Here is a 27,304-nt window from a genome sequence, read left to right on the forward strand (position 1 = left end):
ATTGCAGTAGATTCCTATGGCTAGAAGGTGAGTCTAGTTGTGTCGACCCTTGATGAAGCGTTGAACCTGACACTAAGTTGCTCTGCTTCTGTCCTTGACAGCTTTATGCAGCTGTTACATAATTAAAATGTAAGTCATATGATTCCAGACAGTAGCTGTAATGTCAGCTGAAGGTCACAGCTTGACAAAGGCACATGCTGACATGCACCAGTCTGTCCTGTTAGGCTGGATTAAAGAAGTAGCAGATTTTGTAAGTAATGCGGGGTACAACTAGTATTAATCATGTATTAGCTTGTCATGGTATAGGGGTAGTACTCTGTCAGTTTGTCAGGAGAAGATGCTTTCCTTATGGAGGAGAAAGAGGCTTTCTGAAGAGGAAATAGAAGTTGTAACGATCCTTGAATTTTATTCAGGAGGTAGGTGCTGATCCAGCAAAGCACAGTAAGCACACGTTTTACCTGAACATGGGTAGTTTAATTGGCTTCAGCATGTGTGTAATTTCATTGACTTGTGTGAGAGTACAGAGCGATTGCAAGTTAAACACATTCGTTACTTGCTCAGGGGGCCACTCTGTACCAGAGGCCCTGGAAAGAGAATAAAAGAGCCCCTGCTAAAGACCTCCAGAATCAAATGGCCTGGAATGAAGTTGATCCCCAGACTTAGTTGTTTGGGTGATGATAGTTTTTCCTTCTTTGCATCAGATCTTTCGTTCTCTCCTCTGTACACTTTTTGCTGGAAGTATGCTTATCAGGTATTTAAGACCCTAGCCTGGAACATGGTATCCACACTAGTCATCTGGCATACAGTGATGTGATAGAGGATATGCACTGGGATAGAAGGGATCACCAACCTGATGTGCCTCACAATTTGCTCACAGAGCCAGATACCTCCGTTTCTTTGTGTTTAAGACATCAAAGATAAAACAAGCAGGGCAGGAAAAACTCATATCTTCTCTATGCATTCCCTCTTTGAAGGAAAGAAGAACCTTCATTTCTGGAATAAAGCTTTACAGCTGTTGTAATAGCTGATTGTGTGTCTGAAGCTGTGTTGTAAGATACCCTCCATTTAAAGGATCAGAAATTATTCCTCAGGTTAATTATTGCACTCAGGTTCTCCAGTCCAATAGATCCACTTCTGTATCTCCCCAGTGGTATAACCTGGTCTAATTATGACCAGGTAAGCTACCAGGAGAAAAGCATTGCCCCAGAATGGATGGAAGGAGCGAAATCTTTGTGCTGTTAAAGTCAGTGGGAGTTGGCTGGTCAGTGGCTGGAAGAAGGGGCTTCTACCACTCGAGCTTTCTGTTGCCAGCGTAGCCTGACCCAGTTGCAAAGGACAGACTGAAATGTTTGTCCTCTCTGGCTGCTTATAGACAAGGTAAGTTAGAGTGCCTCCAGGATGCTCATTTGACTTGCAGGGCCTTAAAGAGCAAAATTATGATTGAGAGAAGTAAAAGAAGAACTAAAACCACTTTTCAGCACAAAAATGTATGCAGGAGCTCACATACATGTACTGTGCTGTCAGCAGTCTCTCGTCGATGACCTTTGCCTTTGGGTGGAATTAGGAAGCAGGAGGAAGAGGGATAAACAGAGCAAGAGGTTAGAGAAGAGTTTTCTCCCTTATATTCTGGGAACCAAAGAGAGCAAAACTACCACCAGAGGAGAAAGATAACCTGACTTATTTCCCAAATCACATATTGTGAAAGAAGCCCTTTACCACTGAGACTGGAATATCTTATCTCCAGGTATCTTTCTTGAGGTCTGAGAAAGTAAGAACAGAAGAATAAAAGAGTGTTTATCTACATCTCTTGGTTGACATCAGGATTATTTGAGTTCATAGAATCTCTCTGGGTGACCTGAGGTATTTAAAAAGCGGAGAAAAGCACAGCACAGTATCTCTCATGCTGAGGGATGAGGCCTCACTAAACACCAGCTCTGAAGAGAAAAATAAAACCTGTGGTTTCCTTTTTGGCTTCTCTGAGCCTCATTTCAACTCCCTTGCCCGTTGTCTCTCTTTGTAAAGAGAGACCAAAAAAATACATAAAATTGCCCAGTGGGACCTATTTGTTATCTCTAGAACGTTCCTAATTGTATGTGCAACTCCTCACACTTAAAAGGGGTGGAAAAGCATATTTCAAGAGCTGTAAGCAAGTACAAAGAGTGCTGTTTTTCCACCTCAGCAGCCGCACAGCAAACCAAAGACAGCATAATGGTTAAAAACAAAATACCTTTTGCTATCAGAAGACTGCAGGGTTCTGTCTATGGAACAACAGATTTTCTATGTAGCACTGCAGTGCATGTCAAATGAGGCCAATTTATTTTGGCCATAGGATTTCAAAGTTGGTGATTGCTTTTCAGAGGTAGTATTAAGATTCTTGAACCTGAAGTATAGATTGGACAAAGTGTGTGTGAGGTTTCAACATACTTTTAATTTTTCTTTACCTTTTTAATTCCTGGTTTTATAAGACATGCAAAATTGGAAGCCTAAAAATAAATGTATCATACTCCCTATATAAATATGTCATCATATGTAAAACCTGTGTTTACCCTGGATTGTGCAAAAATATATTTTTCTCCTTCCTGGCAAATAGATGCTTTTTCTGTGTTTGTTGCATTAACCCCATAGATAAACAAAGAGTCACGTAAGAAATCTCACAGCCAGGCTGGTGCCTGACATGTAGTGAGGATTCCTTTATTAGTTTGTACTGATATACATGAAACTGAGAATCTGGCCCTCAAGATTCACATTTCAGAATATTCTGGCTGTAAAAACAATGCTCACTTCTAAGCAATAGCCTCTGTCTTACTCTGTCTTATTTATTGTCTCTATCAGTAAGAGCGGCTTCCTTGCATAAATCGACACCAGTTTATTGCTCTGGAATGAATTTGTATTGCCATGATTTTTAACAAGGCAGAGCATTCATTTTTTGAAGGAAAAGATCCTTTTGAAAGAGAAACTTGACATTTTTCCTAGTGAAGAGTACTCTTCCTATTTGCTTTTGCTTTTCTTCATGTTTTTTATTGTTGTGCTAGTTTTCTGGTGCAGAGAATCATTTCGGCATGAAATTAGGAAAAATGCTGGAATTGTTTCACCTACATCTTGGGATATTACCTCAAGCAGGTGATGCAGGTTGGGATGTGCTGTGGTAGTGAGCATGAGACAAGAAGCTGCGAACTGACTGGAGAGTTCAAAAAAGTGATAGCCTGAGTGCAACAGTGAGTAACTAGAAAGATCTCGACATACCTTACGGCTCCACCGACGCTTTCCTTGCCTGGATGGAGCCAGGTTGGGTGCTAAATACCCTGTTTGTTCTAACCTAAGTTCTGCTGTCACTTGCTTGCCTATAAATCAAGAGCAATTCCCCTGCCATAAAGGGGGTGTACACACTGGTGTAAGTGGTAAGGATGTGAGTCAGTGACCGTGGGTGGCTGTCCATTTTCCATTTGCAATCTATAGGTTTCTAGTTAAGGGGGGAAACCACTTCAGAGGCATTTTTCCCCTTGATGCTTTTAGCTCTGTTCCACATGGCACTTACTTCAGGGCTTACCACAACTCTGTTCTCTCTAGGTGCAGAGATAGGAGGAGCAAGCATGGTTGCTATTAAGCATCCTGTAAGCTTGACTAGCAGTGGCCTTTTTGATAATAACTCAAACCCAGCCAAGATTTCTGTGAAACAGATCTTGAAAGACCTGTACTCATGTGGACCCTGCTTGTAACTAGGGCCAATGGAAGCCAACTGCCATATAAAAAGAACTGATTTCCTTTTTAAATCGAGTATTCACTAAAAACTGTCTGTGAGCATATGCCACAGCATTATGCAGTTCCATTTCTGTAACCTTAAGCAGTACAAAACCAGGAAAGAAATCCAAAATGTTGTAGTTGTTTTGTTTTTGCTATGTATAACCTGTCTCAGGTGCACTATGGAATAATACTTCAAATGTGCATCTTTTCCATTCTCTGAATAGAGAGGCAGTGTACTCTAGTGCAAGGGACCACGACCGCAGCCCTGTCCATTCTCATTAAACACAATTGCTTTAGATGGCAATTTGCATCAGCGCAAACTCCCTTTGTGTATACGCTCATAGTGTATTTTCAGAGTCTCTCATATTAAGTCAAAGGTGACCTCTGTGGAGGATACCAGTCAGTTAACTGAAGATACGGTTGCAGACTGATTTGGTCAAACGCTGGTTGTCTAGACTGCCCTGGGTTACGCTTAGACTGCCCTGGGTTATGCTGTCACCTTTCATCAGGTGCTCTGCAGTTGCTGCCCATTGCTCTTGCACTGCAGTAAATGAGAAATACTTACTCATCCTCCTTCAAATTACCCAGCATTTGTCTCAAGGCTAGAGTCAGTGTGCATGGAGTTGCAGTGCAGTGGCTACATACTGCACCCAAGACTACCTTAACGCACAGTAATGTACTTGTGCACCTTATCCTAAGGGGGAGTTGTTTCAGCTGAAGTGAGTTAGACACGTGTTTAACCTGGACTAAACCAAATTGTCCTTACAAAAATATATGTCCACCCTGAAGTTTGCTTCCATTAACAAAACTAGGCTATTAAAACCTTTGCAAGTTTATAGGTAGAGAAATCCTTAACTGCTGAAAATAAAATAGAGCTACATCAGTCAAACCATTCTTAATGTGAATTGCAGTGTCCCAACAGAGCCTATAATTACACTGGGTAAGAGGGAGAAGGTTTTTAACCAATTGCATTAGTTGGTACAAATGTCTTTTGTGGGTCCAATTTGACCTGCAGACTAAAATTGGCATAAAAGATAACATAGAAAATTTGACCATTGAAAAACCCTGAACAGGAGATGCTCCCACGGTGCGTGACTTGTTTGGGGCAGGGTGCTTTAATATGTGGATTGTCTGCAGAGGGAACATAAGAAAGTTAATCTAAGCTACCTTTTAAAGAAGATTAATTAAACCTCATTAAAGCTCTATATGGAGACTCATTTTGACAATTAAAGGAATAAGAAGAGAAGCAAGTTAAATTAATGACACTTTAATTCTAAATCAGAGGCCTATGCACAATTTTCTAATCAGCTTTCTGGTCTTAATTTAGTGAATATTATTTCATTTTCCTGAGTAGCCCTAGATTGCCAAACCCATTCAGGAATCTCAGCTGTAGAACTGCCCAGGGCTCTGCATCACGGGTTCCCAAGCGGTGGCCGTCACTTCTAAGTGATTTATGGCTGACTGTAGACCTGAGAGTTGTCCCCAGTGATAGCGGTGCCATGGGTGGCATCTACCAGCTACAGCAGTGATGAGCCCTTTCACGGAAGGGTAGGACCATTGGCTCTACGTGACTGAGTACCTTTCCTGCAAAGTAGCACCATCAGCTGGCGCTGTGGCCAGGGTCACTGTTTTACATCCTATCCTGACTTGCGCAGATTCACCTGGCACTACTCACAAGAGGCTAATAAAAACAGCAAAAATCACTTTTCCTGCAACAGAAGGCAGGCTGTGCAGGGTTGTTGTGTAGTTTTGCATGCTTTAGCTTCCCCACAATCTGGGGAGAGGAGTCCCCACTGGTTTGCAGTGAAATCTGCTCTGAGCTGCGAGTGCAGAGTGGCTCAGGCAGTGCCTTGCCCAGGTACTGCTGTTTCACTGCCTTCCCATTGCCAAAAGCTTTTCAGCTGAGCACAGGGCAAGCAGAGCAGCTTCCCGCCTGGAGATTTCAGAGGCAGCCCATATGCCACTTCTTCTCCTGCTCCTTGAGCCTTTCCTGTGGCAGTGTAACGCTGCAGTCGTGGTGCTGAAAGATGCTGCAGCGCATGGTATTTTTGTTGCCTGCTGATAGCACAGCTCCCTCTTTGTTATATCGCTGCCTGCATCTTCACCTTTTCCCTTCCTTCATGTTCCCTTCTGACTTTTTCTCCCTCTGCCCCCATTTTGCTCTCCCTCTAGGCAGCAAGGAGAAACCCAGAGAGGAAAGTAGCTGCAAGTGCAGTGGTCACACAGAGGACAGCTGAAAGCCTCTCCTTGCAGGCAGCGCTGTCTCTGATCACAGTTTCCCCCTCCTGCCTTTGGTTATGCCCCTAAACTGGGTCATGGCTGAGCGCTGCCTGTGGCAGGGTGCGGGGTCACAGAGGAGGGGAGCAGCGCGACTGCCAAGCCTGCACCGTGGCACTTGTGGCCCAGGCGGGCTGCAGAGGGGACATGCAGATGCTCTGAAGCACCTTTTGCCTTGTAGAAAAGGCGAGCTGGAGCTGGTCACGGTTGCTGGCGGGCAGCCAGCGCTGATCTGGTACAGGGACGGGCCGAGGCACTTGCAGCTTTCTTTGCCGTAGAAAGGGGGGTCCGCAGGCAGCAGAGTTCATGCAGTTTTGTGAATGGAAACTTTGTGGAAAAATCCTATATAATTACAGAGGAGCACAACAAATGATTTTCTGTAGAAATTATTTAGAAGCAACTCTGACAGCTATTTGTTTCCATCAAGAATGAATTCCATCAAGAATGAATCTCCTGGGTTTTGGGGTTTGGGGTTATTTTTCTTCCTAACTGTGCTATAGAATTTTATTAGAGGAAGATGTTTGCATGTAAGCCAGCAGGATGATGAAGAAGAATTATGTAAAATTTCCTATTCTCTGACTTCTCCCCAGAAGAGGCATTGAGAAGAAAAAAATTGTTAAGGATATGCAAGCTCCTGTTACAAGATGCCATCCTAGTCCTGTCCCCAAGCTCCTCCAGTCCCATTTCCAGTCCCATTCTGCTGCTGCTAGCCCCAGCGCCAGCAGCCCACAGAGATGTGGGGCAGTTCAGCATCCTCTTTCCCCCAGTTGAACTGGTACAGGATGTGGTGGGCAGGCCACATTAATCAGCACAACGGGAGAAGCAACCCCTATTGAAAGGCTCGATGTGATTTCTGAGCACCTGGAGGAATCAGTCCTTGTTCCTTCTTGCCTCCTCTGTAATTGCCCACTCTCCGAGACAATCACTAGATATAGCAGGTTGGTGGCACAAAGATCTGTGCAGAGAGTAATTGCTCTGTGGTGTATTTCTTCCAAAATAAAAGGCCGTGACAATCTGCAAATGATAGGGAAGGCATTGAATGCATCTCTCAGAGTCATCATTTCTTCCACGTTGAGTGGATAAGGTTAATTGTCATTCATCGGTAATTTCACATTCTTACCCTTCCGCTCTGTTGTAGCTGCAGAAATAACAACTATATGACACAGTGATATGCAACACTTACTGTGAAATTCATTAACTTGCCACTACCCAATAATTACAGGCAATTAAAAGGTAAACAGTTAATCATGTGACTGGACAGGATTCAGATTACGTTCTTTGATTTAAATCATTATCTGTTATGGGCCTTCTGTTGTTTCCAATGAGTTACCAGGTAGTTTCAGCAAAACTTCCTGCACTGTGAGGTGGTGACGTGTGTGATAGGTCACCGACCCCGGTGAGTCACACTTTTGGGCAGTCACAGAACGTCCCTAGTACATGATAACTGTGGTGAACCTTGCTGTGAGTGAACTGGCTTGCCATCAGGGCAGGGTTTTGCTGAGAACCGACCACTCATCACAAACAGGATGTGAGCGGCAGGGCAGTAAGCAGGAGGGAGTGGTTAAAAAAGACCAGGGGAGGCAACACTGCCTGCCTTTCCAGGAGTGCTGTGAATGCTGCTGATGCTACCAGCTCCCAGCTCTGACACTCCTAGAAATGGAGCCAGCGGCCTCTGTTTTGAACTTATTAGCAATTAGTTATTGCTCTCTAGCGCTAATGCAAACACAGTTTTGGAAAAAGCAACCATATTACAATCAAGCCGACACTGGCAAGAGGAATGTCATCCTTCAGCCCGGCTGAAATCTGTCAGAGCAGTATTTTGCAAAATATAGCTGTTGCACTCGAAGTAGCTCTTGCATCAAATCAATTTAATTTCTTCTCCTTGAGCAGCTAAGAGCTGTCAGAAATTTCCATTTCAGGGCTCCTTGTACCTCCAAGGCTCCTTTCTTGCTGGCATGGACAAAAGCCTCCATGTGCTTGGCGCTATATAAACACAATGAAAATTCAGTCTCTGCTCTAAAGATTATGCAGCCTAATGCAAGAGGCAGGAGATGTATGTGTACACACAGACAAGGAGACAAGGAGACAAACATAATAGAAATGATTTTATGAGAAATAAATACATTGGTGGTCTTAGTTATCCAAGTGTCTTTTAGAGACTGAGGGTAATGTGATCTTTGTACCCTTATTGTGGGTGGCCTGTTGAGCTCCAAGAAAAAGATAAATGCCTCATTCCTTCTGTATCATTCATGAGCCTTTATTGTGGTTTTATTGTTTAGTTGAAGAGAAGAAAACCTTTGAAGAAACAGTGGGGTATTTCCATTTACAAAATATCTGAATCACACAAGGACAGATGTTTAGGTAGTATGAAGCTAATACAGCTCTGTTAAAGCCAGTTTATGCTAGAGGAGGAATTAGGCCAATAGTTTTGTCTGAAAAGTTCTAGAATATGGTTATATATTTAACGGTGTTGTTCACGTTTAAAACAAAAGCACATAGAAGGCTTGCTCTGCAGACGTGGCTGTGTGATATGTAAATCAAATTAAGGATCGGTCAGCTTTGAAAAAGTTACTTCCGTTTCAATAGTGGGACGATGCCTTCAACAGAGGCAGATCCGGGTGTCGGTTCCAGCTGCACAGATTTTCACTACATGTTGGTCTGCCACAGTTGGTGCAAGATGCTGAATTTTGCCATGTAGTGGAGCTGTGGGTGAGTGTGTCCCCTGAGAGATGACTGAGACAAAGAAACAAAGATCAGCCTTTTAGAACCACTTCTGATCATCATGCCCTTAATCTATGTACTATTTGCATTTTGGGAGTAGACAGCTCAGCGTTGTCTGGTTGTAAATCCATACTTTGTGTGCTTATACTTGTTACCTCTTTATCCTCTATGCTGTAGGCCTGAGAGAAGGTGTCCGTTCTAGATCCAGTCAGTTATTTTCCAACTGCTTTGAGCTGGCAGACACTCATTTATTGGAATTGAGTTGCCCTATAGGAAGGCATTGCTTTCAACAAAACACCTGCTGCAAGCCAGGAGGGCACCCCAGGCCCAGGCTTGCCTAGGGCTGGGGCTCCCAAGCTTCCTATGTTCTGGGATTTATAAGCTAGACCTTAGACCTCCCTGTGTAACTGCATAACAGTGAAGTGTTCGCTAAGAGCTACCCAGCTTGGTTCCCTGTTGTCCCTGCAGATTGCTCCCCAGCTGCCCAAATGCCAAGCTCAGGACAAGCTGCCATGCTCAGTGGCTGGTTGCCCCAGCAGACACTTGCCTGGGGGTTTCTCAACTGCTCACCCTCTGAAGCCAGGATTTGTAGCTGATCTGGAGAATGCTGCTTTCTGGCTCCCAGGGGTGAGTTGGTGGTGGTGAAAATTGTGTCACTATCAGAAGTAGCAACAAAAAAAATTCTGGAGGGCACAGGTGATGTCTCTGCACAGTCTATTCAAGTGTATTTAAGGAGAAAAGAAAATTCATGGGGTCCGTTCAGTTCCTCACAAAGGATGAGGCAGCAGGGAGGATGCTGAAGGATGAATGTTTATTAATGATTGAAAAGGAGCAAGGAGGTAACAGCAGTCAGGTTAACATTTGCAGGTCTTCAGAAGCATTTCTTGGATGTCTCTTCAAAAGAGCTTGAACAAACTGAGGGAGGGCTCTGCTATTCTTTTTTCTGTCAGAGTCCCAACCCAAAAATAAATGCACAATGGATTTTCTTTTAATAAATGTTAAATGGGAAAAAACTCAGAACCAAGACTAGGTAAAAGACTAAAAATCATCAATTGCCCAGCAAGGTCCAAAGAGCTTAATGTGTATAGATCAGTGAGAACTTCCGGAGTCTAAAAAGAAATGAGCTGCTTTACTCCCTTGAACATTAAACATCACATCTAATTATTTGGTAACTTGCAGGGTAATCTCTACATGGGGCTGCGCGTGCGCTGCTGTGCGCCTGTGTGGTTGTCAGCGAGGGTAACGTGGCAGTGCAGCAGCATCTGTAAATGCAGACAGACTAGCTCCCGCTCAAAGTTATCCTATAAACACTCTGCAGAGACACTCACCTATGCATAGATTCATTTGGTTGGTTCTTTCACAGTCACATTAGCTTATTTGACTGGAATGATTGCACTTCTCTTCTGTGCCCAGGGGAGCCACTTAGGCAGGAATCAGACAACCTCTAGCCCTAAAACTATAAAAAGCAGAAATGCATACCATTATTTTTGGTGGATCTTTATTAGCAATCTGGCTGTTCAGCTTCTGCAGGAGTCTAAGCAGCACATTTAAATCTCAAAATAACTTCCTTACTTTTAATCATTTCATATCTTTTCCTTATCTTCAGTCTTTATCTTCTGCCTTGTCTTTTGCAATCCTGTATAAAATGTTTAATAATTGCTTAAAGAAAAATAATGTATTGGATTTCTGTGGGTAAGAGGAAGGCTTTTCTTTTCCTAGTGTTTGATCCTGTCTGAGAAGAAAAATCCTATTGCTATCTTTCTGCAGCCAAGCCATTTTGAAAAACTCTCACCAACCTAATGCAAACCATGCCTGGGTGTTTTGTCTTCCTTATCTTTTGTCTGTGTCTCAGTGTCACCAATGAAAGGAAGAGAGAGACAGAGCTGCTTCTCTTGCTGACACTGACATAACTTGGCACTTGCTTAAGATTAAAGTGAATGTGACAAGATCTTTATTTCTGAGGCAGTCTCAGGGATGTGAAGTGCTGACTTCTGTCAATACCGCCATGGCAAGCCTCCTTGCCTCTCCCTCCTGTGAGCACTGTTGCTATGAAAAAAGAGAGGGGTAGAGATGAGACCAGGCATGATTTAACCCTTCAAATATTCTAGGCTTTACCAGTGTGCCAGTGTTTTAGGCTAAGATGATGTAGGGAAAAAATGATATGAGGCAACAGTGCCAGGGGCTCATAAGGATACAACCATGAAATTTATGGCTGCATAAGTCTAACACATGCAAAAAGCATGCCAGTAGCTCTAAATGGACACGTAACACATAAAGGGCTTGGCCTTCAGTGGGTGTGAACCAGTATAACTTCATTAACGTAACTGGCATTATTCTTATTTACAGTAATTATCTGCCCTGTAAGTACTGTTTTGTGCATTTCCTCCATGCACCAGATATACCTGTTTGCAAACAGACAAGAGCGTATTCTTAGAGGTTTGCTGAAAACGGTCCATCATGGATTATTAGCCTCCACTGGGCTGTGGTTTTTCCCAGAGATGGGAAACTCTTTCCTTCCAGCTTGTTCCAGCCTGCAAAGGTGCACCTCCATCTCCCTGAACCCTGGCACGTTTTCTCGCTCTGCCTCTGGTTTGCTGCAGAGAAGCCCCCATGGATGAAGGGACCCATGCAGTTTACGCGGATCAGGTTCAGCTTAGTCAACACGGACGCAGGCAAAGCAAAATTTAGTCCCTGCTTGAAGCAGTTTTGTTTCTGTTTTGAGTCTGTTTCCTAAAGGTTAAAAAATGTCAGGGTTTTTCTACTTGGCATGAAAGTGCCATGAGTCATTACAGAAACTTTGGAGGAAGTGACTGAATTTTCTGTCCAGGCTGGTATGTAGGGATGAGTAGGTTAGAAGCAGGACCTGGAAGTTTAAGCTCCTAGTCCTCAGCCACACTCTGTTCCCCACTAGTTTGATACAGGCATTTCTTCTACCTAGCTGTCTTTTCAAAAGGGAGCTATTGACCTTGTAGTCCCTCTACAATTGAGCTCCAAAAGTTTAACTCAATTTTTTTATGGGACTTGTAGCTGTCAAATGGAGAGTCCTCCAGAAATCCTGACCCCCATTCAAGCTAACAGGAGAATTCTGCTGACTGACTGCATCAGGATTTCATCAATATATCTGGAAAAGTTGTCGTTCTCTGGATTTCATATCTGTTCTCACTGTTTCCAACCTTGCCAGCTTGGGCCAGACGACCACTTGATGTCCCTCAGAATAGTTTCACTAACTGCAACTGATGTTCAGAGTTAAGCTGAATAATTATTGCCAGCAGTCCAGTCCTTTTCTGTAGGATAACAGAAGTCAGCATTGCACTTGCTCACCTCTTAAATAGGAAAGATGCAACTACATAAGGAAAATACTTAAATCCATCCTCTTCCCTGTTCCTGGGGATTCAGTAGATAAGCTTTTTCTTTTATTTCTAGAAAATAGTAATCCTATCAATTATTGACCATTTCCATCTCTGTGGTTAAATAATTTCTAGCAAGATTGTTTATGCTTAAGGGCTATTGCAGACTCCCATACAGCAAGTTTTTACCTTGCTGCTTGTCAGAAGCAGGCACAGTATTCTAGAAGAAAGCCCACACTGTGCATGCCCTATTTCTTCTTTTTTTCCATACACTTCTCCTACTTAGCACTGTTAGTGGCAAAATGTTGAATTTCATGAACTTTTGGCCTGATACTGTGTGGCTGATTTCATGTGCTGTGTTTTCCTTGGTGTGAAGATTACAAAGGCTGAGAAGAATCAGTTATCAATCTGATGACTCCATGTGTCAACGAAGGCCAGATGCTGCCCCCAAAATGCGATAGAAAAAGCTCCATTTGTGTAATACTGAGGGATTTGCTTTGCAGGCTGGATTCCCATGGAGCAATGTGGGCAAATGCCAGTGGGGGGGGGGGGGGGGCAATGTGTTCATGCACTCAGAGCTTCCTGATTTCGTGTTGGAGCCTAGCCAGTCACTGCAGTGGCTATAGGAACAAGATCTTTGAGTTTTTCATTACAGTGTTGTACAAGTTCAGCTGAAGGTGAAGAAAACGTGGGCGGGAGCCCCCCACAATGTTACTCTGCGGTGCAGTAAGAGCAGCAGCTCTGACAGCTGCGTGCAGGAGGAGGGATTCGGCTGCTTGGGCAGCAACGTACAGTGCTCCAACAGCCGCTGCAGTTGCCTCCAAAGCATGAGGCCAGGTGGACTGAGTCAAAAGAATTGGCACTCTAAAGCGCCAGAGCACTTCAGAGATCATGGAAACTCTGTGAATGTGGGGACCACTCCTAAAGCCTTTTCTCAGCCAAGTAATCCTTGATGTAACTTTTGCTGCCATAGTTGTGTGTGTGAGCATTGCAGAGTAAGGCCTTTCAGGAATATGTTTTCTTTTAATTTTTATCCTGGGATAATTATATTTTGGGATGATCAGTAACAATTAGATGATGCTGTAATACATCTGAGGTAGAAAAGCTGCAGAATATTAAATGTGTGCATATGTGGGATGCACATAACTTTAACTGGGAGCCTTTGCTCCACCGCAGGTGGTGCAAACAGGGAGAACCAGGGGCCCATTGGTCTCCACTCCTTCCTTACACTAATTTCATGCCTGTACTGAGTCGGGGTTGCTGCTGTGTTGGCCAAGTTTTGTGAGGTTGGATATGATGCAATGAAAGGTATTACGCATGCCAGTCAGATAACAGTTAATCATGGCCTGTGAGGGCACTGTTTACCCCATCCCTTACAAGCAAGGCTGCTTCTGTCTCTTTGACTAAACTAAGAAGCCGATCCTGCTGTTTGTGTGGTCAGTGGGGTGTGCACACCCTTATCAAGTCTTTGCAGCAGTGTTGTCCAAATAACATGCATTTTCACTATAGATATTATTTGGTGTTTGCCTTGTGGTATGTCCTGTGACTTTTAATTTCAGGTTTTCCTGTAAGTAGTTGGGCAACTATTAATATCCGGTATTTGTCAGAGTATCACCACTGAGTGTGTGTTTCTGTCAGTCATACTGACCTGTGGTCTGTTGTCAGTTAAGGAAAGAAATGCATTTCTTAAAGCATTTTTCTTTCCTCCAAGGAATCTGCTGCCTTTAAGCTAAAAATAGTAACATTTCTTAGCTGTTTTCCTGTGTGGTTAAGACAGGGCAGCTTACGAGCCCAGGACATGTTTGCATTTGGGCCTGACCCTGTAAACACTTCCTGCAGTGTGTTTCCTTTCATGCAGCACCTGGTCAGGACTGTATCAGCACGCAGTAGGTCCAGGCCTTTCGTTGGTAGGCCAGGATGGAGGCCAGTGATTCAACTAAAACATTTAAGAGTGCTACAGTTATTTACTCAATTACTAGTGTATCCATCAGCACATCTAAAGTTGCAGGCTGGGGTGAAGCATTTCCCACCCTTATGTCCAGTTGCTGGGGTGCACTTAGATGCTGGAGATCATTTTTCAGAGGTGCAAGTATAATTTGTTATGTAAATGATTTTTATTATTCTGTGGTAAGGAGGGAATTGAAAAGCATCTGACTGAGATCACCTTTTCTGGATGTTATTCATGGTGGATGTTACTAGTCAGAATTGAAAACTTAAAAGGACCTGTGACCTTTTCATAAATACTGAGAAAAACATGAAGTTATTGTTGATCAGTCAGAAGCAGTTTGGTGTTTAATAGTGGTTTATGTTTTTTCACACACAAATAAGTGAGGAGTGAGTATTTCACACAGAAATAAGCTGCATGGGGCAACTTCCAGTTGTCCAGAACTGAAGCAGCCTGCAGTAAAGATGAACATAGGGAGGCTCAGCAGAGGAGCTCAGCAGATGACCTGGGGTTTGCACAAGGCCTAAAAGAGTCTCCAGGAGCTCAGGACTGATGTGAGGTATTGGGATAGAGCAGATGGCAAGGGGGAGAAGTGAAGGAAGCTGAAGAGTTAAAATGAAAGGAGTCAGGTATACAAGAGTTAGGGCCACGTGGAGGTCCAGCTAAGACACTGAAGTGGAATAACATGAAGCAAGCATCAACGGAAAGCAGCCAAGAGAAGCAGGTAGGAAAAAGAACAGCCAGCAGCTAAGTTTATTTCTAGCCTCTTGGTGTGCGTAAGACATCCCCTTCAGATGTGCCTGATTCTCAGAGGACATGACAGCTTGAGCTCTAGCCTTTTTGTCTCCAGGTATTGTGATTTATATGCTCAGTTCTCTTTTCTGGTCCCTAGCCTGCCATCAATAGGGTGATGCATTGCAAGATTTGTAGGATAAGTACTTCCACCAATGTAACCCACCAATCTCCAAGATTTCAACAAAGTTAGATGAAGTGGTCAGTATGCCTTTCTTTTCCTTGTACTTGCTCTGCCAATCAGAAGTACCTGAGAGGAAAATTTCTTCTTTGTTCTACTTAGTTCTGTGCTAGCAAGCACTTACAAGGAAGTGTTTTGAAGTCCGATGATGTGACTTGTGTAGATGTCCTGAGCCTTTTGTGGAAGCAGCAGCAGTAGGGGGTAGTTTCAGAGTTTGAGGTGGTTGGATGGTGGATATTGGTTGGTGGATATTCATTAGGAAGGAAAAGAAAAACAGTTAATGTATATTGGTGAGAAATTCTTATCCCATACACAGGTGGTTTTGATGGTGGGAACTCTGCTCGATTATGTGGGGATAAAGGGTGAATTCTGAGGGTGCTTTCTGAGGGGCAGGGGAGCACACAGTGCCATGCCAGGCATGCACACGACAGAGAACATGAAGTGGCTTGGTCCCGTCCCCACAGAATAGCTCTTGAAGGCTGTAATTCCCAAAGAGCGATGGGGCAGAAACTCATGCAGCCTGCTCTGTTGCCTAGTCATCACTGCTCACTGTTTCATTATTAGTCTCCCTGGGCAGGTTATTAACTGTAGGCACTTCCCTTCTTAGAGTTTTAGCACTTCTTTGCTCCCCAATGCAGGTAAAAAGCAGAAGTGCAGCTTTGCATCCAACTTGTGGGGTGAGAAGTGAGAGGCATAAGCAGTACACAACACTAAACCTCCTCCCTTTCTGTCCCATTTCAAGGTTTTGCAAGCCGGGTCTTTCCCGTAAGATGTTCTGCATCTGCTTACAGGAACATGGGAAGCCCAAACCTCTGTGTCCTACTTTAGTCTGGCTCTCTAATGAGACATACCAGACTAGCGGCAGCCTAAGCAGTTCTTCATGGCTGTGACTTCCTTTGCAGATTGCTTCATATCTGGGTTTTCTTACAGGAGCCTAAGGAAGCTAAGTGGCCAGCACTAGGTGAAAATGGTGGGAAGTGGATGATTCATTTCTGGGATCTTTTGAGACATCCCTCCCTGATGGGTTGAGGATGACACAGTGGTGTTTATGGTCACTAGGGCATTTGCTGAGGACTAGCAATGTGGCTCTAAGTACTGTGTCACCTCATTACATATTTCTTTAGTGCATTTGTTCTGGAAGTGCTTATGCTATCAGCTTATATTTTAAGTATGTTTGTAGCCAAAAAGAAAAGGATTTCAATTATTGCGATGAATAAAGAGACAGAGATGGAGCCTTTGGGAGTATCCATCAATGACTGCCTAGCTACACAGGGGCAGAGGCTGCAGGCACACGTGCATCTTACTCATGCTGAGTTAGATCAATAGCAGTTCTGCCAGCCTCAGTGGCAGTATCGGTGCCCACTGCTTATGAAGAGCAGAGCAGGGTGTTAAAAATATATATAATAGGATATAGCAATAAAGAGGTGTGATTATGGTTATTTCATTTCCATGGTAAAATAAAACATGGAAATTTGATACTGATTTTTTAAAGGAAAATTATGGAGAATGCTACCATAATAGGTATTAGCTCTCTGGCAACCTTGCAAGTCATGTAGCCTACACTTAGGTAAAATGTTTATAATGACTTAACAATATTTTCTCTTAATACATATATCCATTAAAAACAATCTTCAAAGCAGATTATTATATTATTATACCTCTTTATAATGTGAGGCATGCAAAAAGTTAAATCTATAAACATTAATCTGAGGCAGGTTTTAAGGTTGTGTTTAAGAAGGACTCTTCAGGTACTTAAATGCCTGCCTGGGCTAGTGTCCATTTTAGGACCACATTGAGGCTTAGAGAATTGCTGTAAATTTTAAAAGGAGGCTGTGGGCTTACATGGCTTACTAAATCCCTCGCCGTTCTTCTGAATGTATCTGCTTATTAGCAGGGCCAAAATAAGAATATATGACCTATTCTTTCCCCTTTGTTTTCATATGAAGTCCTTGTGTCATTTAAAAACTCAGTAGGAGTTTGTGGTTAGTTCACTGAACTAACCAGGGCGGAAGCCCAAGTAGTTCAGTGCATCTGTTCTGGCTGGGATGACTTACATTTGTGACTCGTGAAGTTTTGTTCCCAAACACAAGGAATGTTTTGTTGGAACAATATACTTTAATATTAGCGACAGAGGTTACGTAACACACATGGCCAGTTACCCTGTCTTAGCAGAGGGGATAGCAACTTCCAGTTGAGAGGGTAGTAACATCTTAAAATACCTAACTCAATAACCTGTCATCTGCAGTGTATATGACCCTTCTGGGAATGTTTATGGCTATCTATGTCGAAAGTAGTGGTGCATTGGGTCCTTTTAATGCTTTCAGACTACTACATACAATTCTCTATTTACAGATGATTTAATTAGAAGTAATGAAGTAAGCAGTCTGGATACTGTGTTATATTCTGAAATAGTTACCTCTCCTCTTAATGCTGAGTACAACCCTTTTCCATTTGCAATGATTTCACATCTTCAGGACTCAAATCATCATTATCCGTGCCTTGAAAGATGATAGGGAGTAGGGCAGACTCCTCTCTCCAGCTATATTACACTAGAAACCTTCCTAATATAATGAGGTGACCGTTGCATTTCAAAACAGTGTAACCAAAATCAGGACTTGATCCAGCAGCTACACTCTTCCAGAAATGCTAAGGCACTTGGAACTGTTTGATATTGAACTATTTTGGACTTCAGTTGATAAATAAATAGGTCAGGGAAAGCCTAGAAAGGAATTTAATAGATACATCTAACACTCTCAAAGAAGCATGAAACTCCTGCTGAAATGAAACTGGGTTCATAAAAGGTCATGGTTATCTTTTAGAGTAAGTTTTTGCATGTCTGCAGAGAAAATTTTGCATTAAATATAAGGGTAGAGCCTCTGTTTCACTGCTAATCTCCAAGTTTTCATTTCAGTCATCCAGCTTATGATATGGCTTCCTGTAAGCTAAGCAGCCAGCCTGCTACATCTGACTTTGGCTTTATCGCTATATATTGGCATGCCAAGCAAATAAGATATCAAGCAGTAAGTACAGGAAGAACCAAGAGTTGCCAAAATAACAAGAAAATAAATAAACCTTTTTATATTGGTCAATTTAAATCCTGCCATCAGTCTCTCAGAAACCATTATGACATGGATCAAAATCCCAAATTCGTTTAATCTAAAGTTAATTTTGCCTTTATAAGCATAATCACTTAAAAATTTGGGTGCTTTTTAAAATATACATTTTTATATGGGTATATATAGATACACACACAGCCTTCCCACTGAAACTCCTTGCCCCCTCAGACCCATACAGTGCCAGATTAGCTGTTTGGGTAAGCCCCCTCTTAGCCAAAGGGATAGAAAACTGCAGTATGTGACTGAGCAGGAACAAGTGGGCAGGGGCAGAGAGCAACAGTAAACTCTTCAAGTGAGGTTTGTGTGCTGCTGTACTGCTGTATCACTGCTGGGATAACAATAATTGGCAAGGCAGTCACCATTTCCGACCCCTTCTCTAACCTAGCTGTTCGGGATATTAATGAGATGACAACCACATGGACACTGTAAGCCACCGCAGGACTATATAGGCCACTGAAGCATGTGTTGCCAGGGGCTTGCCATTTCCAGCCCCCGGGATGACCAGCTCACAGCTGGCCCAGCTGTGTGCAGCAAGCCCTACCTCTGGCTGCTGTTTGGCTGTACCCAAAGTGGTGTTCGCCGTATAGCACCAGCAAAACCTGAGGATTTCTGTAACGAAACAAATGCAGAATTTGAAAGTTGCATTTTCTCAAATAGGGTCGAGGAACACTTCTGCCTCTATTAGTTTCCTTATTATATCTTAGCTAACCTATTGTAGGCTGCCTCTGTGCCTGCAGCTACCTCCTTTCTGGGCTATGACCTTATCAGCTTTTAAAGCTAAGCAGGGGCTGGCTTATATCTCGTGACCTAACCTTTGACAACCTACAGCCTGGATCCCGGTTGTAACACACTTCCCCTCTGTGCCTCAGGGTCCCGCTGATACAGCTGCAGTGAGGACCAGCTCGCTCTGTAGCAAGCTATGCCTGGGCACAAGATAGTTGGCTTCCTGAGCAGCATTCAGTGACTAAAGAGCCTCAGTGCCCCGCGAGGAGGCTGCAGGCCAGGTGGAAGTGGCCCCAGATTGCTCTGAGCCTGTATGGGCTCCACTGGGCCCCTCTGGCTGAGACAATTTGTAAATAAGTGATGGTGCTTTTCACCATCATATGGAAAGTTTGGGTTTGGAAAGTTGAGATAGTCTTTGCTGAATATTGGGCTGTACTTGTTGTATTTGGATAAATAGAGGGCTCTGGAGGAACAAGTTTGTCACTGAATAACACAGCAGAGAGAAATGCAGAAGCAGCAGCATTTTACACATTCACTGTGTGTCTGCAGCCTGTTATACTACTGCTCTAACAGCAGCTGCATACACACTGCAGCACTTATAAAATGGTTTAAGGGGACTGCCCCTTCTAGTGATTTCAGGAAGGCCTGTAACAATAGTTAATGCAGGAAGGATCTTGCAGGTGGATACAACGTATTCGTGCCAAGACAAGAAACAGAAAAGAAGTCATCACAGCTCTGGCGGAAGCCAGATGTTTTATGACTTTTCAGTATGTTTTGAAAGCTTCCCATGAATGATTGCAAAACTGAGGAATAAGACTAATGGCTGGTTGTGTTAACAGTAGGAGGTTTTACACTGTAAAAATGGTATTTTGTGGTCTCTTCACTTGAAAGGTGAGAACTAAGATAAGCTGAAGTGAAAACAAGGGTGGAGAATATCACTGAGAGAAAGAAAAGAACTTGAGGACAAAACTGAAGAGGAAATTAGTGCAAGTTGTTGGGGAGCTGGGAGTTTGAGAGGGGAGAGCACGGCCTGGGTGCAGGGAGCCGAAGCTGCTTCCCTGCCCTGTCATGAAAACGGGGTCAGCTGGAGCCTGCACACTATGTTTCCGTCTACTCAGGGAACCTACCATAGCCCAAGCACCTTTCAAGCTGCTGGGAGCTGTCTTGTATCCCAGCGAGAGTAGCAGTCTACTGCAGAATAAAGCTCATGCTTTAGAGGTGTTAATCAAGGAAGAAGGAATTTATAGCAGAACAGGTAATTTACAGCCAAGGGTGAAAACAAAAAACTTTTCAAGCATGTAAGGCTCATAGGAGTGTTAAGATGCCACTGGAGAAGGACAGTTTTGTCACTTGTACAGTATCACAGTTCTGCTAGTGGTAAGAATTATGTTGTGGGCAGCATGGTACTAGTGAATTACCGTGTTTCATTCTCCACAGCTGATATTTAGTTACCTTCTTTCACAAGAATTAAAAATACTTAAACAGCAGAAAAGTAAATGAAGCCTTAGCCCAGAGGCTGGGCATGAGCAATACTAAATAGCACTTTCCTTTGCCACTAGTACTGTGTATCACATTTAGAAAGCTGGCTCTGGAGATAGCTGGAGTGGGAACCTGGAACTGATGGCCTGATGCGTTGTTCTTTGCCAATGGGTTATGGACTTGATATGATCATGAACACGCTAGCAATGACTTTGAAATAATAGGCATACCTTCACTAAGCCTCCTGAGTTATTTCTAGATTATTTTTATCTGTTTTTAATTGATTGAATAGCATAAAAGGCTATGGGTTCATTCTGCAGTTTCTTTGGTGCTTGCAAGCTTTCAGACTCACTGCATATGCCCTCGCATTCCTACTTGTATTTGTGAATTTCTGAAAGTTTCACAGGACATAGCACATTTCCAAAGATTGTTAATCATTATTTAAAACCCACTGAACTGGGATCAAATTCTATTTCTTCTTGGTTAGCCATTATTTATTACTTTTCATTCACAAACTTCTATCAAGTGAATAAGCATAAATAATGCCATGTGGCTAGCCTTGTCATTCAGCCAGCACAGCAGCCAAGAGGTGAAGCAGGTCATGCACAGACACATTACAGGCTGATATGTTTTTGTAGACACTTTTGGGGGAATCATACTAAGCAACAGATACATCCTGAACATCAGGATCCTTTCACATACTGAAGGAAGTGTTGCAATTTTACTCATTTGATCTGCAGAGTTCTCTCTGGCTTCTTTGATCCCAACATGTTTATTGGGCTTTTAACAACAATTCAGAGACATATTGTGAAATCTGAAATTCTGCTGAATTCCAGCAGAATTCCCACTGAGTTTGACATTTATGATCTTAACTTTACAGGGAGATCTGTCAAAACATATATCGTACAGCTACACAGAAATGTGGAGATGCTTTGGGGAGCAAGTGGAATCCTTCACATGAGTATAAAGGGCTGTGATCAGGCACCAGTAAGTGGAAGGGAGACTACAGCTCACAGCATTTACCTGGCAACTCCCCAGCCCTGTAAGTCCACTCCTGGGTGGAAGGGCATAGTTAAGAGCTAAGGGCAAAAGATTTTGGTTAATCTTACCATTGGTAGTTTTAATGTGACTTTTGCCTGGATAACAAAAAGTGCCAAGGAGGTGTGAAGAAAGGGATATAAAACCTCTCCACTGTAAATATATCTTGTTGAAAATATCTCGGAAGAGATATTTCAGAGTCTTGGTTCTACCTTTTTCTTAATCCTGTTGGTATTGCTCAGGTGGCAGTGACACCTTGTGGTACCAGCCTCTGGTGCAGCACCCAGTGGTAGTTCATCTTTCATTCAGGTAGTCCATACAGGTTTACAGTAACAAAAAGCCCAGGGACATTTTTAATTGATCTTCACAGAGCTAATCCTGAGCTGCCTTTGCACTCAGCAGGATGCACCTTTTTAAACTCCTGGAACTAGATATTGTCTCTTTCTGACCATTCGTGGAGTGCGTGCATGGTGAGTCTCGCCCATTTGATTCACATCTCCTGGTTTTACAGTAGAAGCTGTAATAGCACATCCCAGTGCACCTTTGCTATGTAATGTAGTGAAGATGCTTGCTGTCTCTCTACGCTGGTGAGCAAAGAAAGCTTGTGGCTGGAGAAGACAGTGTTTACCTTGGGTGTTTTCTCTCTTTCAGGGGGTTCATGAGTCGAAAGGTGTGACTGAAGATTATTTGAAACTGGAATCCCTGATCCAGAAAGTCGTTTCTCCTTATTTGGGCACATATGGTCTGTATTCCAGTGACGGACCCTTCACACACTCTTCTTGTATTTTGGGTAAGAATAATAGAGGCTTTATTTGACAGAGCACAGAGTGCTTCACCAAAAGCTTGGTCCGCATAAGGCCAGGGCCCACACAAGAGGAGGCCGCCTGTACTGACACAACACAGTGTTGTTCTTTCTTAAGGAAGGCTGAGGATGTGCAATATCACAGTGAAACTTGCCAGTGGCAGCAGATGAAAGTAGATCATCCTAACAGTGCCTATTACTTTAAATCAATGAATCTGGGGTGTGTTTAACTTTTCCATTGTACCTTTTAATGAGAAGGTTTAACACAGGGTGCTTTATGGGCAGTGAGAGGAAGAAAAAAACGCTATTTCTAGAGTGATGAGTAGTATTTGTTCATCAGTGCACAAAGACTGTGCAAAGTGGTTTAAAGCAGGAAACAGAGTGGCAGTTTGGCCTAGAGAAGACTAAGTGATAAGCCTTCAAACACATAAAAGCTTCCTGCAGAGTGGAAGGTAAAAAACAGTTCTCCATGCCACTGCAGAGAAGCAAAACAGAGTGAATTCCACATAGCAAGGGAAATTCAGATGCCACAGAAGGGAAACTTTCTAGTGTCACCTCAGGCACTGGAATAAATTCTCTGGAGCTTGTGGAATGTCCATTACTAGAGGGCCTATATACATGTCACATAAGCATCCATAAGGAACAGGGTGCATATACATGGTCCTGCCTTGTGGCACAGGGGCTGACTAGGTGACCTTTTTGAGTCCCTTCCAACTTACTGTCTGTGATTCCTTGAGCACTGAAGCATTCAGTGACTTCTGTGAAGGCAAGATTAGGCCTTAGGATGAGGGTCTTTTGAAAATCTGATTTATTAATTTGATCTGTTGAAAATGCAAGGGAAATACTAAGCAGCGCAAATCAAAAGGGAAATGTGGTAAACTGTACCCAAAGATTTATATGTAAATACTGTGATGGCCTGCTTGAATGGAGAAAGCAGAGGAGCAAATGAGTTAAATTGTGCATTTTATATGCAGTGAATTTAATCTGTTTGCTTGTCAGAAATAGTCAATAAGGTAGTTGATTTTCCCCTGAAGCTGAATGGAAAAATGGTTGCATTGCAGTAGGCATTTAAGAAACAAATCAGTTTTACGTGAATAAATCTAGGCCACTTATTTATGGAAAATGGTTTAAGATTACTATTTTGTATTCATCGCTTGCCATTAAAAGGCCACGAGCATTTAAACATATCCCCAAGTTGATGTTTTCTGAATACAAGCTTTTATATGTCAGGACCAAAAAAAAAAAAAAAAGCACCTAAAGCATAATAAAATTCCAGTGAAATAGGTTTCTAGAAAATAAATGTTCCTCTGTATTATGTGACTGCAGAAGATGGAATGGTTTTGTTGGACTGAACACCTCCCCTTGCTACTGCCAGTAGTGCAGACCTGTAGCAATACCCCTGAATAGTCCTACCATGGTTGGTGAGCCTGGATCCAAGGGAGCTGAGTGCATAAGTCTCTGCTACTTTTAAACTAATGCATCTAGTTCTGTTCAACTATTTTGGTAGTATGATTGAAAGCTGTGACATATTTTTTGTGGGACTACTGCCCCCCTTTCTTTTCCATCTGGCTAGCACACCCAGCCTTCTCTTCCAGCCCAACCTTGATGTCACCAAAAAGCCAGAGCTCCTCTAGCAGGGCTGCGCCAACAGAACTTTTCTGTATGCCAGGTCAACAAAGACAAGGTCTGAAAGTGAACTTGGCTCCATTGATTTTTACTGTTGAGGCAGAAACATCTGCAAAATGCAATCTTAAGTACAGAAACTGGTTTTTATTTGTACAGCATATGACTGTAAGTTGTGTCCAGGTAAGCAGAGCAGTATAACTTTAGAAGACAAGGGCATTTCTAAAGGAAACGGTATGGGTTGGAGGAGATACATATATCTGCATTAAAACTTAAAGCAGACAGTTTATATCCAGTGGCTGTGGCTGACTTCCAGACTGTAACTCAATTCCCTTCTCCAGCCATGTCCCTTCCATGGGGATGGTAAAGTGACAGCAGCAGGTAGAAAGCTTCAAAAGAGCGATTAGTCATATCACTTTTTTTTTCTAATACAAGTGAGTCTTAGCAATGAACTCTCCCCAAAAGTTGGAAAGACAGTCGTTTTGATCTAGCTCTGTGATAGCGCTCCAGTGCTAAAGTACTCGTAGATGATTTCCATGCTGAATTGCTGCCATCTACTGCTCAGTGTTTGGAAAGAACCTGCTTGGTTAACAGCAGCATTAATAAAATTTCTGCGGGAATGAGCGCAGGTTTGTTCGCCAGAAAGATTGTTGTGGGCACTGCCATCCAGTTAACGCTGCAGAACACTCGTGGTGCTCTTTCCTTGTGTAGTCTTTGAACAATGCCTTGAATTTAATTTTTCCAAAATGATTAATAAGACTGCATGCCTTAATCCTTGTGCCCCAAATTTGAGGGGACCTGATTTTCCCTAGGTAGGTGGCTGGTTCCCTGCTTTCTTACAGAGATTGGTAGCACTGGCTCTCCAATACAGTTTTGGTTTAATGGGAAGAAATGAGGTTTTGAAAGCTCAATTCCACCAGACCTGGGGCAAAATTAGCTTTCAGATACTTAACTTCTCAACTACTAGAAGTTAGTGATGACCTTTACAACCAAAAAAAATTAGAAACAGAAATTCCTATTCTGTTGTTGCTTAATGAAAGCATTTGCAACTGCATCTCAAGTGTCCGACAGTATTTAATACTTTACTCCAGCTGCTGAAATCATACAAATACAAGGGAATCTTAGCTATTATTTTTAAAAATAGGTTTCTGGTCTTTAATACGCTAAAGGAGTCTAGAAAATCTGAATCCTTTGGATCTATGAAGCCACCAAGACATACTCTTTTAAAAAATTCCTGTCATTTAAGAATGGCTTGTGAATATTAGGGCCTTGACTTTTTTTTTTTCAACATCTGTAATTAGTGATACTGTGAAAGTGGCAGATGTTGGAGATAATAATCTGGGTCTTTGTCTATTCACAGAGAAGCGGTACTTCAGGCGTTCAAAGTCGGGTGACATCCTTGCTAAGAACCCTGTGGTGAGATCAAAAAGCTACAATAATCCATTATTGACACCAGTAGCCGAGTATGAAACTGAGGGCATAGCTGCCAATGGAACAGGCATTCGAAGGCACTCTGTTTCTGAAATGACCTCGTGCTTGGAGCTCCAGGGATACTCCAATCTCACCACCATCATGGACAATGGTTCCAAGAGCTCCATGACAGCCACAAAGAACTCACTCTCAGGAGACCAGGAAAGGCCCAGCGCTGGGTCAGTGCAATGTTCCAGCAAACTCAACACGGTTGAGCAACAGGAAGGACTGTTCCACTCTATGGATGACCCACATAGGTCTTTTGAGCTGGACAGAGACCCTGCCTTGATTCCAGTTCCTTCTTCCAGCCCTGAGAATATAGTGGATCAGATTTTGGAGTCAATTGACTCTGATTCTGAAGGCATTTTCATTGATTTTGGCCGAGGTTGTTCCAACTCGTCGGCCTACAATGTGGACGTGAATAGACAGAGCATCATATGAAGGACATCAGGAGACGGATCTTGGGTTTTAATATTATATATGAAAGTTACTAATGCGTTGAGTCAGACTGTGGGCAAGCTATATATGTCTAGTGCCAGCACCTCGGTTGTAAGTCATCACAGCTGCACTGAAATACGCAAACCCAACAGGGGACAACAGGTGGGAATCCGCTGCAGGGGAGAAGAAACCCCAGCCACTTCTGTACCCACCACTCTGCGGTCTGATTTCTTACTGTCTTTATAAACTTGGGGATTCACAAACTGAAAAGTGTCTGGTAAATTGCTATTAGTGCAACTGGCAGTGTTTTCTCAGTAATACAGCCTACCAAATAGCTATGTTCACTTTTACTTATTTCAAGAAATTCCTGTAAACGTTCAGGTTGTTCTCTGAACTGTAACATCTCAGCCAGAGCACAGAAACATATCCTTTTAAAAAACAAAAAGCAAAGTTTGTGGCCCTTCATGCCACAGTATACAGTGATAAAGAAGTCTTTTAATCTTTTCTTGTACATCTTGTATGCACTCCTTTGCCCAATGATGACTTGAATTCCTGAAGAAAGGCAAATAAACAGAAATGCGCTACCTGATGTCATGCGAAGCCTGATGTCTAATGTTCTGTTTCACAGCCAGTGCCTTGTCTGTGAGAGAGTTGTCTTCAAATTGGCTCTTAAGACCATGTTAAATTGCTTTGAACGTGGCACTTCCAAGAATTCTGCGCACTGTCAACTCCGGGAGCGTCCATTGCGTGGAGAGCCTCCAGCAGAATTCGTTACTTGTTTCCTAAGTAAATAAAAACATGGGTTCTTGGTGAAATCTTCATTATGATGTATACATTCTTAAAGGAATACTGTAATGCATATACTGTAAATTATGTATTGATATTTGGGGAGTATGAGCCTTGCAGTTCTTCTGATCCTGAGCACTCTCAGCTCTTTGATTGTCCCTAGCAGTAACATGCTATAACATCCACGTCAGTGATTTTACAGAGGATCGATACACATGATGCCGATGTGAACTGGAAATCTTGATGCCTGTTAGATTTTTGACCCAATGATTTTACAGGAAATGAAGAGCAACTGCAAGTCACCCATTCCAGATAACTCTTCAGGAGGAGAGAGCGTTTACAGCGCTGCTCAGCAGCAACTGAGCACCTACTCGGCTCTGGCAGTATGCTTTGGCACAGATACTCAAAGATTTTCCAGCTTTGCTCTGCACTTGCACTGCTGACCCCAACATTCACCAAACTCTTCCACAGGTTTTGATCACATTTCTAGACTCAAGGCCCCACTTTTGATACTTAATTTCCATTGGCCTCATTACCTGATCTTTTGGAAACCATTAGCTCAATCTCTTCCTACCTTGCTGCTTGCCTGCTGGCGTTTTCAGGTTCCTCGTAGACAGACAGGCTCCCCTTAATACAGAGATTTGAGAAACTCAGAAAACCAGCTGAGGAAGGAACTGCAAAAAGGAGGCAGGGGTTAGGTGCCTACTGTGCTTCTCTGTGTCTGGCGTGTTCAAATGCAAGCCCTCCCCTGCAGGTAGGCACTGAAGTCATACATAAAAGTTTCTTCTTCTCAAAGATAAATAAGTTGTTCTATGCCCCAGTGGT

General features: G+C 42.9%; 1 protein-coding gene across 7 annotated transcripts in view; it reads left to right on the top strand.

Moving 5' to 3' along the window:
- Positions 1 to 26,282, top strand: part of PRR5 (proline rich 5) — a 94,046-nt gene extending 67,764 nt beyond the window's left edge. For all 7 annotated transcript variants that reach the window (XM_064516901.1, XM_064516919.1, XM_064516911.1 and 4 more), the window contains 2 exons: positions 22,012 to 22,150; positions 25,146 to 26,282. In XM_064516901.1, the coding sequence (XP_064372971.1) occupies positions 22,012 to 22,150; positions 25,146 to 25,696 (690 nt within the window). In that variant the 3' untranslated portion in view covers positions 25,697 to 26,282. The remainder of the gene's footprint in view (positions 1 to 22,011; positions 22,151 to 25,145) is intronic.
- The last annotated feature ends 1,022 nt before the right edge of the window (positions 26,283 to 27,304 follow it).

The sequence above is a fragment of the Dromaius novaehollandiae genome, chromosome 1 (assembly GCF_036370855.1).
Source record: "Dromaius novaehollandiae isolate bDroNov1 chromosome 1, bDroNov1.hap1, whole genome shotgun sequence".
In the NCBI taxonomy this organism is placed as follows: Eukaryota; Metazoa; Chordata; class Aves; order Casuariiformes; family Dromaiidae; genus Dromaius; species Dromaius novaehollandiae.